The 14,949-nt window shown below is 40.7% G+C and overlaps 1 protein-coding gene across 1 annotated transcript in view; it reads left to right on the top strand.

The window, feature by feature from the left end:
• FKTN (fukutin) overlaps positions 1–14,949 on the top strand; it is a 37,412-nt gene that overhangs the window by 13,101 nt on the left and 9,362 nt on the right. Inside the window, exons 7-8 of the mRNA XM_069765830.1 lie at positions 2,797–2,926; positions 5,276–5,409. Of these exons, the coding sequence (XP_069621931.1) occupies positions 2,797–2,926; positions 5,276–5,409 (264 nt within the window). The remainder of the gene's footprint in view (positions 1–2,796; positions 2,927–5,275; positions 5,410–14,949) is intronic.

Genomic DNA, 14,949 nt, shown 5'->3' with positions numbered 1-14,949 from the left:
CTGGACAACCCCTTTCACTTTAAAATGTTGGTCTGCCGACTACTGGATTTTCAAGGACTTTTACTCACTGCTAAAAGCATCCAGTCTACCAGTATGCACATACAGTACCACATACAGACTTTGGTGGCTATATATTGTACATGGTGTGGAGACTGGCTCACTCGGCTGCACATGGAGGTTGTCACAGGAACACTGCAGCTTTAAGGATGCACCTGGTTTATTATATACAGCATAAACCAAGTTTTAAGCACAAAATAAACACAGCCCTCTGAGCAAAACAAAACGGTAGGACTAGGTGCAGTCCTTGCACTAGTGGGGCTCAGCCCACTCAGGGTTAGCAATCTCCTTTAACAAACACCACGTGCACAGACACTTTCCTGGAGTCCTTCCACTCCAGACACTACACCCCCAGACTGCCTCTGGAGCCCAGATATTTAAGCCCAGACCATGTGACTCCTCACCCATGTGACTGATCACATGATTGTGACATTTCACAGGTCTTGTCAGCACATGGTGGTGCCGGCTCTGCAGGTGGATATAAGGTGGATACCCTCCCACCCACTCTATGGATGTCCACATAAAACCAGCCCATTTATGAAACTTTAGCTTCAGCCTCAGAAAAATACTCTGGCTTTATATCACTGATGCCATTAACACCTTAAGGACCAGGGGTAATTCAGTTTTTATTTTTTGCTCCCCTTCTTCTTAGAGCCATAACTCATGGCTGTCAATGTGGCCATGTGAGGGCGTTTTTTTTTTGCGGGATGGGCTGTACTTTTGAAAGGCACTATTGATTTTACCATATTGTGTACTGGAAAACGGGAAAAAAATGCAAAGTGCGGTGAAATTGCAAAAAAAGTGGATTTTTTTTTCACCATGTTCACTAAATGCTTAACCTGACCTGCCATTATGATTCTCCAGGTCATTACGAGTTCACAAACGCCAAACATGACCAGGTTCTTTTTTTATTTAAATGCAAAAAACCCCAATAGGCATATTTAAAGCGGCAGGGGATCAAAGAATATATTGAATCATAAAATAAATTTTATTAACATAAAAAACACACAAGTATCTGAGCAGAGTATCACTACCAAGGCAGGAAAATTAGGTGGATCATAATAAAAAGTACAAGTGGAATTGATGTAAACAGAGGTAAGTTATAAAGGGTTAAGAGATGTGCAAAGGCAGAGCAGCAATAGGGAATTAAATGTGAGCACAAAGGGTCTTAATGAAATCTAACACCCTCTCAAAGCCCATTCAAAAGGTATTATCCTCGTGAGGTAGAGGGTGGGTTACATATATTGTGTCAGAAACATACATAAATATATGTATTTGTTGGTTTTAATATTTTTTCTTCTTTTTTTTTGTATTTTTGATTTTTTTTTTTTATAGTTTTAAAACATTTATTTTACTTTTTTTTTTTTTACTTTGTCCCTGTATGTGACTTCAATTTTTGCTTCTCTGATCACTGGTCTCATACAATGCAATACACATGTATTGCATTGTATGAGAGCTGCAAGTGTTACACAGGCAGATCGCTTGTTAGATTCTAACAGGCCACTGTAGCTGGCAGACCTGGAAATCATCAGGTGACATCCGGCTGCCGGGACAACATGGGATCCCGCATCGGAGAGGCGAGTATACTCGTGGAAGGGGTCTCCCTCTGCTACCTTGTAAATGCTGCAATCATGGCATCTAGGAGATAGTAAAGGGTTAATATCATTGGGACCTGATCGAATCAGGTCCCTATTTTGTCACTTGTCAGAGCTATCGCTCTGCACAGGAATCACAGGCCTTGCAGGACCCTTGGGGCCCTGAGCACTGCGAGACCACCGACGGCTCACAAACATTGGCGCTGCACAGAGCCCAGCAAGCGCCGACGTTTATGTACTGTACTGTGGGCGGTTGGGAAGAGGTTAAGTGGTGTTGTTTCATTTTATTGCAATGTTGCAGCAACCAAATGAAGGTAATTCTGGCACTTTGATTTTTTTTTTACTCGCTAAGCCGTTTACTGAACGTGGCGATACCAAATATGTGTATTTTTAAATTGTTTTTCATTTTTATTTTGAATGGGACAAATGGGGGGTGATTTGAACTTTTTAGATTTTTTTTTTTTTGTGTGTTTTTAATAAGATTTTTGTTTTTACTTTACACTTGGTTCAATAGTCCCCATGGGAGACTAGTAACTGCAATCATCTGATCGCTTGTGCTACATAGAGCAGGGCAGCAGGCCTGCTCTATGTAGCAGAAATGCTGACTTGCTATGAGCACCAACCAGTGGGCGGCGCTCATAGCAAGCCGGCAATGACAACCACAGGGTTCATGCCAACCCATCGGCAACCCGCATTCATGTGAAACAGGCGCCGATGGGCGAGGGTAATGACGCGTTTCTGGCGCGTGCATGATGAATGCTCTGTCAGAGTTTGACAGCGACATTTAACATGTTAATAGCTGCGGGTGGATCGCAATTCCACTCTCATCTGTTAGGGGCACATGACAGCTGATCAGATCAGCTGTCATGGACCAGAAAAGGTGTTGGACGTTAAGGGGCATGTCGTAGTGACACACATCTCCCCTCCAGTACTTTATCAGTGACTGAGTCACAATGGCATCTCGCCAGTGTAGAAGGAGTGTTCTTGTTAATGCTGTTAATGGAGTGCTCTATTAAATGCACTTTTCCCAAATTGTAGCATTTTGAACTGTGTAGTGAAGTATTGTCGACATGCAATAAATTTCTTTTTGTGACAGATCAAAAACTTATGATGATGTATTGAAATCCCTTCTGTTTCCTCCTAGCTCTATCCTGATGACTTATCGCTAGAAGGGATTGAATTTAGAAAGAAAGCCAAAGCACTTTTACACCTGGCAGCAGCAACCTTGGACTCATTGGGTGTGAGCTTCTGGATCAGCAGCGGGACATGTCTAGGTAATTCAATATGGTATACTGCTACTACCCACAGCATAAAAAAAGATTGGGAACGTAACCTAGATAAGCAAAAAATGGCTACATAGCAAAGAATTAAAAAATCACAAAGTAAGAAAATAATGACTAATAAATATATGACACATAATCCCATAGAATGTCTGATAAACCATTAATATAGGTTATGGGCGATGTTCACATGCAGTATTTATTCTGCAGCTAAAACCTGCTCTCTTGGCAGTAAAAATGTTGCCGTTTTTAGTGTAGATTACGTGTGTGATTTGTCCACAGTACTCGTTTAATAAAGTTAGTTTTCTTTATGTAGGACAAGATGTTCTTGGTGTCACAAATGAATCAATATACTGTATGTACTATAATAGACTAAGTAGTCCCCTACTGATGAAGCTAAAGCATGCGTTGTTTTTGATACATTTGTGGCACATCTACTGACAGGTAATATATGATTACGGAATATGATGAGTTATTAGCTATAGTATCAGATATGAATGTGATGAGTCATTTTTTACATAGTCTTATATTGTGAAACGTTTAGGTCATTCATATACAGTTAGGTCCATATATATTTGGACAGAGACAACATTTTTCTAATTTTGGTTATCGACATTACCACAATGAATTTTAAACAAAACAATTCAGATGCAGTTGAAGTTCGAACTTTCAGCTTTCATTTGAGGGTGTCCACATTAAAATTGGATGAAGGGTTTAGGAGTTTCAGCTCCTTAACATGTGCCACCCTGTTTTTAAAGGGACCAAAAGTAATTGGACAATTGACTCCAAGGCTATTTCATGGACAGGTATGGGCAATCCCTTCGTTATGTCATTCTCAATTAAGCAGATAAAAGGCCTGGAGTTGATTTGAGGTGTGGTGCTTTCATTTGGAAGGTTTGCTGTTTAGTAAACATGCGGTCAACGGAGCTCTCCATGCAGGTGAAACAAGCCATCCTTAAGCTGCAAAAACAGAAAAAACCCATCCGAGAAATTGCTACAATATTAGGAGTGGCAAAATCTACAGTTTGGTACATCCTGAAAGCAAAAGAAAGCACTGGTGAACTCATCAATGCAAAAAGACCTGGGCGCCCACGGAAGACAACAGTGGTGGATGATCGCAGAATAATCTCCATGGTGAAGAGAAACCCCTTCACAACAGCCAACCAAGTGAACAACACTCTCCAGGAGGTCGGCATATCAATATCCAAATCTACCATAAAGAGAAGACTGCATGAAAGTAAATACAGAGGGTTCAACTGCACGGTGCAAGCCACTCATAAGCATCAAGAATAAAAAGGCTAGACTGGACTTTGCTAAAAAACATCTAAAAAAGCCAGCCCAGTTCTGGAAGAACATTCTTTAGACAGATGTAACCAAGTTCAACCTCTGCCAGAATGATGGAAAGAGAAAAGTATGGCGAAGGCGTAGTACAGCTCATGATCCAAAGCATACCACATCATCTGTAAAACACGGTGGAGGCAGTGTGATGGCTTGGGCATGCATGGCTGCCAGTGGCACTGGGTCACTAGTGTTTATTGATGATGTGACACAGGACAGAAGCAGCCGGATGAATTCTGAGGTATTCAGAGACATACTGTGTGCTCAGATCCAGCCAAATGCAGCCAAACTGATTGGTCGTCGTTTCGTACTACAGATGGACAATGACCTAAAACATAAAGCCAAAGCAACCCAGGAGTTTATTAAAGCAAAGAAGTGGAATATTCTTGAATGGCCAAGTCAGTCACCTGATCTCAACCCAATTGAGCAGCATTTGTCACTTGTTAAAGTTAAACTTCAGACAGAAAGGCCCACAAACAAACAGCAACTGAGAACCACCGCAGTTAAGGCCTGGCAGAGCATCAAAAAGGAGGAAACACAGCATCTGGTGATGTCCATAAGTTCAAGACTTCAGGCAGTCATTGCCTACAAAGGGTTTTCAACCAAGTACTAAAAATGAACGTTTTATTTAAAATTATTGAATCTGTCCAATTACTTTTGGTCCCTTTAAAAACAGGGTGGCACATGTTAAGGAGCTGAAACTCCTAAACCCTTCATCCAATTTTAATGTGGATACCCTCAAATGAAAGCTGAAAGTCTGAACTTCAACTGCATCTGAATTGTTTTGTTTAAAATTCATTGTGGTAATGTCTATAACCAAAATTAGAAAAATGTTGTCTCTGTCCAAATAAATATGGACCTAACTGTATCTCCTATTATGTGCACCTCATGAAACTTGGGGATTTTATACTAAGCCGTTACTATCGTCATCATGCTTCACAACAGGGGAGCATATAATAAAGCAGTATAATCAAAATTAATAACCTGACTTTTTTTTTTTTTAAGGTTGGTATCGGCAGTGCAACATCATTACACACAGTAAAGATGTGGATTTAGGGATCTTTATACAGAACTACAAGCCTGATCTAGTTCCAGCATTTCAGAAGGCCGGACTCTCACTGAAGCACAAATTCGGCAAGGTTGGGGGTACTGTTTTTACCAGCAGTTACATATATATATATATATATATATATATATATATATATATATATATATATATATATATATATATATATATATACATACATACATACATATATATATATATATATATATATATATATATATATATATATATATATATATATATATATATATATATATATATATATATGTGTATATATATATATATATATATATTTTACACCTCAATCTAGTCTCATCAATGTAAAGTCGCTGTAATGTTGATTAAATCCATACATTTGTATTAGAAATCCTTATTTTCCTGCTTGGAGAAATCCATTGGCACGTTTTTCTGCAGATTGGTTGCAAATGCACTGGGGTTGGCGGTGCACTTACAGCCTTTCACCCTTCTTCCTGTCTTCCGCTTTCCTCCGTTCAGTGACTGATGGGTCACTTTTATCTCGCAGACCCATCATGACAACACCTGTGCGAGATGTTGAGCGGGGAAGCCAAGAGTGACCGGTTTGTCACTGAGGAGGGAGGGGGGATAGGGAGAGAGGCCAGAATGCTGTAAGTTCACCGCCCACCCCGCTGCACTTGGGGCTCATTTGCATAAAAATTCAGAGAAAAGTGGAAACAAGGATTTCTAAAAGAAGTCTATGGATTTATTCAACATCACAGCTAATTTACACAGCAGATGACATTAGTTTGGGGTGTAGAAACCAGCTGAGTTTCTCTTTAAATCTGTTAGTTATAGTCATTTATTTCTAGTTTACCACTTCCTTTCTTAAAGAGAATTGAACGCAGATGTATAAATGTCAATAACCAAGCTAAGAATCCCAGTGCTTTATTTCAATCACATATACAAATGTGTAAAATATCATTGTCCTCCAGTGTCTAGAACATACACATTCTATACATCCTCCCACATATCTGGATTAGTTTGCCACTGACTTTTTTTTTTTTTAATTATTATTTTAAATTCCGGCTTGACATATTTTGTTATTCAACTGTGCAGGAAAAGAGTAAAAAGTATTCAGCATCACTGAATCAAAGAAAGCCTAAATACGTTAGTAAGAACTTTGGCAAGGAACTGACCTGTCTTCTGCCAATATTCTTTAACTCTTTCCAAATTTGCAATCTTAAAAATAAATAATTCTCTAACACTGTCCAGAGCCAGAAGCCAGTCAAGATCCTACTTATTATTGGGTGACCCTGCTGGATTTCCACAGGCGCAAATGTAAAAAATAGTATTTCTCTAGAGTTGACTTTAAAGAGCTCTAATATTTATATGTAATTTCAGGTTTAGTACCAGTGAAATTACTATTTTTTTTTTTCCAACAAAACCTGTTTTACTAAAGTTTTTCATCAATATAACAGTTGCAGTTTTTTTTCAAAAATGATTAATTCTCAAAATTCCCACTAGATGGCAGCACCAATTAACAGTTGTATTTAAAGCAACAGTACTAAACAGCAATATGTGGATGTTGCTATAATTTTGCACATTCAGAATAAATGCACTTAGTTACTCACGGAAGGAAACATTATCAGACAATTAAATTTGCAGTTTTCAAATGATACGATCAAAACTGTCCTGTGCAGACACACAAATATATATATATATATTACTGCAAACATAATGGCATAGCTATTAACCAATAGTAGTTTAACATAATGCAGTTTAAAGGGAATTTGTCAGCAGGTTTTGCTGTGTAATCTGAACTCTGCATGAGGTAGGGCTTAAAGGGAAGTTGCCATTTCCCAAAATTTTTTTGTCAACAATTATAAAATATCATGTATTAAAGGTTTATAATGTTTTTAATATTATCATTTGTTTTCAATAGAGTAAAATATGAAAAATAATTGTAAATGTTTTCATATTTTCAACTTTTAACCACTAGGGGGAGCAGCTGCTGAAATTTGCCATGAAAACCTAGTGCACAACTAGCTCACATTACAGCTGCAGTAAATGTGGGCGGGGCCTGCTCATGTGTGTGATGTCATCCTTCCCCTCCCCTTCTGGGTGTTTGTGAAATGATAGGGAAGGATGAAGTTTAGGATCACAGTGTCACCGAGGATGATTGGCAGCGCTGACAATATTAGTTGGTGCTGCTCACCGAATCATATGCTGGGGTAAGAGACGCGGAGTGTAATACAGACTGAGATTAGATATAGGGCTCAGCGGAGTGTATCACACAAGATGGAATTAGATACACAGTATCTAATGCTTGTAATGTATGACACTGCTCCGATCACTTCTAAGGGTACTGTAGTGTAATGTCATGGACATTAGATTCATGGCTGTGGGCATATCGCATTTGAACAGTAGTAGATGCATTTTCTAGGGTGCACCACACATAATGGTATTAGATGCACTCTCTAGGGCAGGGGTGTCAAACTGCATTCCTCGAGGGCCGCAAACCATGCGTGTTTTCAAGATTTCCTTAGCATTGCACAAGGTGCTGCAATCATTATGTGTGCAGGTGATAATTTAATCACCTGTGCAGTACAAGGAAATCCTGAAAACATGACCTGTTTGCAGCCCTTGAGGAATGCAGTTTGACACCCCTGCTCTAGGGTGTACCACATATGATGGCATTAGATGCACTCTCTACGGCGTACCACACATAATGGCATTAGATGTACTCTCTACGGCGTAACACACATAATGGGATTAGATGCACTCTCTACGGCGTACCACACATAATGGCATTAGATGCACTCTCTGGGCCGTACCACACATGATGGCATTAGATGCACTCTCAAGGGCGTACCACACATAATGGCATTAGATGCACTCTCTACGGCGTACCACACATAATGGCATTAGATGCACTCTCTGGGCGTACCACACATAATGGCATTAGATGCACTCTCTGGGCCGTACCACACATGATGGCATTAGATGCACTCTCTGGGCCGTACCACACATAATGGCATTAGATGCACTCTCTGGGCCGTACCACACATAATGGCATTAGATGCACTCTCTACGGCGTACCACACATAATGGCATTAGATGCACTCTCTGGGCGTACCACACATAATGGCATTAGATGCACTCTCTGGGCCGTACCACACATGATGGCATTAGATGCACTCTCTGGGTCGTACCACACATAATGGCATTAGATGCACTCTCTGGGCCGTACCACACATAATGGCATTAGATGCACTCTCTACGGCGTACCACACATAATGGCATTAGATGCACTCTCTGGGCGTACCACACATAATGGCATTAGATGCACTCTCTGGGCCGTACCACACATGATGGCATTAGATGCACTCTCTGGGCCGTACCACACATAATGGCATTAGATGCACTCTCTGGGCCGTACCACACATGATGGCATTAGATGCACTCTCTGGGCGTACCACACATAATGGCATTAGATGCACTCTCTGGGCCGTACCACACATGATGGCATTAGATGCACTCTCTGGGCGTACCACACATAATGGCATTAGATGCACTCTCTGGGCCGTACCACACATAATGGCATTAGATGCACTCTCTAGAGTGTACCACGCATGATGGTATTAAATACCCTTCTCTGCACAGCCCCTCATCACCTTCATCATCACCCCTTTCTCTGCACAGCCCCTCATCATCACCCCTTTCTCTGCACAGCCCCTCAGCAGCATCACTCCTTTCTCCTCACAGCCCTCATCATCACCCCATTCTATGCACAGCCCCTAAATCATCATCACTGCTTTTCTGCACAGCCTCTCATCATCACCCCTTTCTCTGCACAGCCCCTCATCATCATTACCCCTTTTTCTGCACAGCCTCTCATCATCACCCCCTTCTCTGCTGAGCCCCTCATCATCATCACCCCTTTCTCTTCACAGCCGATCATCATCACCCCTTACTCTGCACAGCCCCTCATCATCACCCCTTTCTCTGCACAGCCCCTCATCAGCATCACTCCTTTTTCCTCACAGCCCCTCATCATCACCACCCGTTCTCTGCACAGCCCCTCATCATCACCCCCTTCTCTGCACAGCCACTCATCATCACCACCCCTTCTCTGCACAGCCACTCATCAATACCACTCCTTCTCTGCACAGCCCCTCATCATCACCCCCTTCTCTGTACAGCTGATCTGCATCTTTATCACAAATTTCTCCACACAGTCCCTCATCATTACCCACTTCTCCGCACAACCCGTCATGATCATTATCCCTTTTAAGACGCAGCACCATATAATAATAATAATCTTTATTTTTATATAGCGCTAACATATTCCGCAGCGCTTTACAGTTTTGCACACATTATCATCACTGTCCCCGATGGGGCTCACAATCTAGAATCCCTATCAGTATGTCTTTGGAATGTGGGAGGAAACTGGAGTGCCCGGAGGAAACCCACGCATATAGTAATATCATCCATATTTCTGTGCCTCCAAAATACATCCTCAGACCACTCACACTTATATGTGTATGTGTAACACGTGTGTATGTATGTGTATATGTATATATATATATATATATATATATATATACCCGGCCTCTGTCTGTCATGGAATTCCAAGTCGCTGATTGGACGCGGCAAAACAGCCACGACCAATCAGCGATGGGCACAGTCCGGAAGAAAATGGCCGCTCCTTACTCTCCGCAGTCAATGCCCGGCGCCCGCATACTCCCCTCCAGTGACCAGTCACATAGGGTTAATGCCGGCGGTAACGGATCGCGTTATGCCGGGGGTAACGCACTCCGTAACCGCTGCTATTAATCCTGTGTGTCCCCAACTTTTTACTATTGATGCTGCCCATGCAGCATCAATAGTAAAAAAATGTAATGTTAAAAATAATTAAAAAAAAAAAAAATCTGCTATTCTCACCCTCCGTAGTCCGCCGAGCCACTTGCGCCGGCCGCCATCTTCCGTTCCCAGCGATGCATTGCGAAATTACCCAGAAGACTTAGCGGTCTCGCGAGACTGCTAAGTCATCTGGGTAATTTCGCAATGCATCCTGGGAACGGAAGATGGCGGCAGCCGCGCGCCTATCGCTGGAGCTTCGGTGGATCCCAGGGGGTGAGTATATAACTAATTTTTTATTTTAATTATTTTTTTAACAGGGATAAGGTGCCCACACTGCTGTATACTATGTGGACTCTGTTAGATACCGCGTGGCTGCTATATACTACATAGGTAGTGTTATATTCTACGTGGCTGCTATATACTGCGTGGGCTGTGCTATATATTACGTGGCCACTGTTGGTGCCCACGCTGCTGTATACTACGTGGGCTGTGTTATATACTGCGTGGGCTGTGTTATGTACTGCGTGGGCTGTGTGATATACTCCGTGGGCACTGTTGGTGCCCACACTGCTGTATACTACGTGGGCTGTGTTAGATACCGCGTGGCTGCTATATACTACATGGGCAGTGTTATATACTGCGAGGGGTTTGGTATGTACTGCGTGGGCTGTGCTATATATTACGTGGCTACTGTTGGTGCCCACACCGCTGTATACTATGTGGGCTGTGTTAGATACCGGGTGGCTGCTATATACTACATAGGCAGTGTTAAAAGCATCGGGTATTCTACATATGTATGTATATAGCAGCCACATAGTATATAGCACAGGCCATGTAGTATTTGTCTGCTATATACTACATGGCTCCTATATACATGAAAATAGGAGAACACGGAGCATATGGTAAAGGTATATATAAACATTATCTTTATTGATACAAACGTTAAAAAACAGCATCAGTGATGCAATAGGTGCACATATTCCAATCAACAGAAAAAAATATGGCTCCTATATACTACGTGGCCTGTGCTATATACTATGTGGCTGCTATATACATACATAAATGCATATTCTAGAATACCCAATGCGTTAGAATCGGGCCACCATCTAGTATAGTATATTATATATATAATTTCCCCATCTCTACACTGCTCCATCTCCACTGCAGCAGCCACAGCACAATTCTGCTCCCTGTTATGTGCACTTGACTGGAGGAGGTCCTGAACCTTTATGTGGCGTCATCCCCTCACACATGAGCAACTCCATTCTAGACTCTGCCCTGCGGGCTTTAAAAAATGGCGCCAATCTCCTCTCATAGCTGTGGGTTGAAGTCCCATAGAGGGACTAAGTAAAAAAAATTGGAAAAATATAAAAAAAAAATAAATCACAAAATAATAAAATATTGTATTCATAAATATGTATTTTTATGTAAAAGAAAATAAACAAAAAAACTTACACATATTTGGCATCGCCATTTCCAGAACAACCTAACCTGTAAAACTGTCACACTAGTTAACCCCTTAGGTGACTGACGTAAAAAAAGATGCTTTTTCATCATACTGCCACACAAAGTGCGATAAAAGCCGATAAAAAAGACGAATGTAAATAAAAATGGTATTGCTGAAAATGCCGTCTTGTCCCGCAAAAATCAAGCTGCCATACAGCTCTGTCAGTGGAAAAATAAAAACGCCATAGCTCTCAGAATAAAGTGATGCAACAATAATTATTTTTCTATAAAAGTTTTTATTGTGTGAAAGCACAAAATCATAAAAAAATATATAATTGTAGTAAACTTATCTTTTTACTATGTGACAGCCGGCAAACACAAAAAAAGCTATAAATCTTCTAAATCTGTAATCTCACCAATCCGAAGAATAAAGTTGCCTAATCACTTATACTGCACAAGCAAATACGTAAAAAGTAAATAAAACCAATTATTCCCCTGCTGTTGAGTTGTTCATTCTGCCTCCCAAAGATTGCAAGAACGCTCTGCTCGCATTTATCCTGCGCTCTACTCTGAACGTTTACACCAGGGTTTCCGTGTAATTCTCTAAAATATGTGATTCAGATGGAATCCCCAGTGGAAGATTCGCTATAATGAGGCAGATGGAGTCACTGTATACATAAGTGCGGTCGACCGTAGTTTTGTGCACCTCTGGGGAAAAAAAAAGGACCCCACTGAACAGAGGCCAGACAGGGTCCAGAGTAATTCTAGTGATTCATTATTGTCATTCGGAGATTTAGATTGAAACCCCAAAGTAAGTTCTCAGCATAGAGTGCCGGATAAATGTGATTCAAAATGTTATATAAAATATTCCCAATAAAAGCTTCAACCCTATCCTCAAAAAAAAATAGTCCCCACTCAGGTCCGTCATCTGTCAATGGTTTATAGGGGGCTTCCACATTACTGGTAAAGCGCTATGGTTCCTCACCTCCCAAAAGAAATCCACCATCTTCTGCGCTCTCAAATCCAAATACCCTCCTCCATTCTGAGCCCCACAGTGTACATAAACCACAGTTAGTATTCACGTTTGGCATTTCTGCAGAGAGGAGAGACATCTTAATTTACGGGATCCATGTGTCCAGAAGCACAAACTGGGAGCAGCGTATGGGCACTATAATGTACTTCTTGTTTCTGGCAAACACCTATGAAGTAAAAGTCGTCACTTCACCTGTAAATTCCCAGACTGGTGTAATTTAAAAATGGGGACAATTGTGGGGGTATTCTGCTCTTCTGGCACTTAGGGGCTCTTTATATGGAGTCTGCAAACTATTCTACAATAGCGCTCCTACCATCCTGAATCTCATCGTGTGGCTAAGCAGTACTGTAGAGCCAAATATGAGGTATTGCCACATTCAACAAAAATTGTGTGATAAATTTAACTGCAATTTTTACCCATTTCCCCTAGTGACAATATAAAATCTGGGGCTAAAACAAAATGTTTGTGGTAAATATGTAATATTTTATTCACTGACCAGTGGTATAAAATGATGTCAATATGATCACTGCTCGTTTATATGAATTCACTGAGTGGTGTAGTTTGCAAAATGAGGTCTCTTTTGGGTGGTTCTGCTGTTCTGTCAACTTAGGGGCTCTGCCAATGTGTCACGTCACCCTCAAACCATTCCACAAAAATGTGTTTTTCAATATAGCACTCCTTCCCTCTTAAGCTTTTGCACTGTGCCTCAAAAGTAGTTTTGTACCACGTATGAGGTATTGGTGTACTAGGGAAAAATTGCTTAAAATATTTTGTGGTCCATTTTCTCTTATCATCCCTTTTGAAAATTGAAAACTTGGGGCCAAAGTAACATTTTTGTGGAAAAAATTGTAATTTTCCATTGACTCAGCTAAATCGCTTGAGAGTTAAAAATACTCCTTATACCACTAGATGAATTCCTCAAGAGGTGTAGTTTCCAAAATGGGGTCATTTGTGGGAGGTTCTGCTATTTTTACATGTCAGTGGCTCGTCAAATGTGACACGGCATTCGCAATCTGTTCCAGCTAAAATTGCGCTCCAGAGTTCAATTGGCGCTCCTTCTCTTCCGAGCCCTGCCGTGTGCCCAAACAGTAGTTCTCCCCCACATATGGGGTATCTGTGTACTTGGGAGAAACTGCACAACAAATTTTATGGTCCATTTTCTCTGTTGTTATTCTTGTGAAAATGAAAAATGTGCAGCTGAAGCAACATTTTTGTGGGAAAAATGTATTTTTTTTTATTTTCACGGCTACACACTATAAAATTCTGTGAAGCAATTATGGGGTAAAGGTGCTCACAGCTCTAGATAAGTTCCCTGAGGGTTGTAGTTTGCAAAATGGCATTACTTGTTGGGTGTTTCCACTGTTTAGGTACATCAGGGACTCTCCCAACACGACATGACGTGCACTATCTATTACAGACAATTTTGCGCTCCAAAAGTCAAATGATGCTTCTTCCCTTCTAAGCCCTGCTGTACTCTCAAACAGTAGTTTTCCTTCACATATGGGGCATCAGCGTACTCAGGAGAAATTGCACAACAAATTGTGCAGTTCAATTTCTCCTGTTACCCTTGTGAAAATGAAAAAATTGGGGCTAGAGAACATATTTGGGGTGAAAATGTATTTTTTTTTCTTTTCACAGCTCAACATTATAAAATTCTGTGACGCACCTGGGGGATCATGGTGCTCACAACACCTCTAGATAAGTTCCTGGAGGGGTGTAGTTTCCAAAATGGGGTCAGTTGTGGGGGATTTCCACTGTTTAGGTTCATCACGAGCTCTGCAAAGCAACATGGCATCCAGTATCTATTCTAGCCAATTTTGCATTTCAAGAGTCAATTGGCGCTCCTTCGTTTCCGAGCTTTGCCGTGTGCCGAAACAGTATTTTTTTTTTCACTGTGAGGGTGCAGTTTTTGAAAATGGTGTAATTTTGGGGTATTTTCTGTCCTAAGCCACTTCAAATGTGATGTGGTCCCTAAAAATGAAAACTGTTATGTAAATTTTGTTGGAAAAATGACAAATTGCTGATCAACTTTTAACCCTTCTAACTTCCTAACAAAAAAACTATTTTCCAAAAATGATGTAAGATGTAAAGTAGACATGCGGTAAATGTTATTTATAAATTATTTTGTACAGCATGACTAACTGGTTTAAGGATATAAAAATTGAACCTTTCAAAATTGCTAAATTTTCACCAAAACGCTAATATTTTCACATATTCAACACTAACATAAAGTACAATATGTCACGAAAAATAATTCTGAGAATCACAGTGATTCGTTAAAGCGTTCCAGAGTTATTACCACATAAAGCAATA

This window comes from Ranitomeya imitator, chromosome 1 (genome assembly GCF_032444005.1).
Source record: "Ranitomeya imitator isolate aRanImi1 chromosome 1, aRanImi1.pri, whole genome shotgun sequence".
In the NCBI taxonomy this organism is placed as follows: domain Eukaryota; kingdom Metazoa; phylum Chordata; class Amphibia; order Anura; family Dendrobatidae; genus Ranitomeya; species Ranitomeya imitator.
The sequence above is the reverse complement of the archived record's forward strand: the minus strand, read 5'-3'. Positions and strand labels throughout refer to the sequence as shown.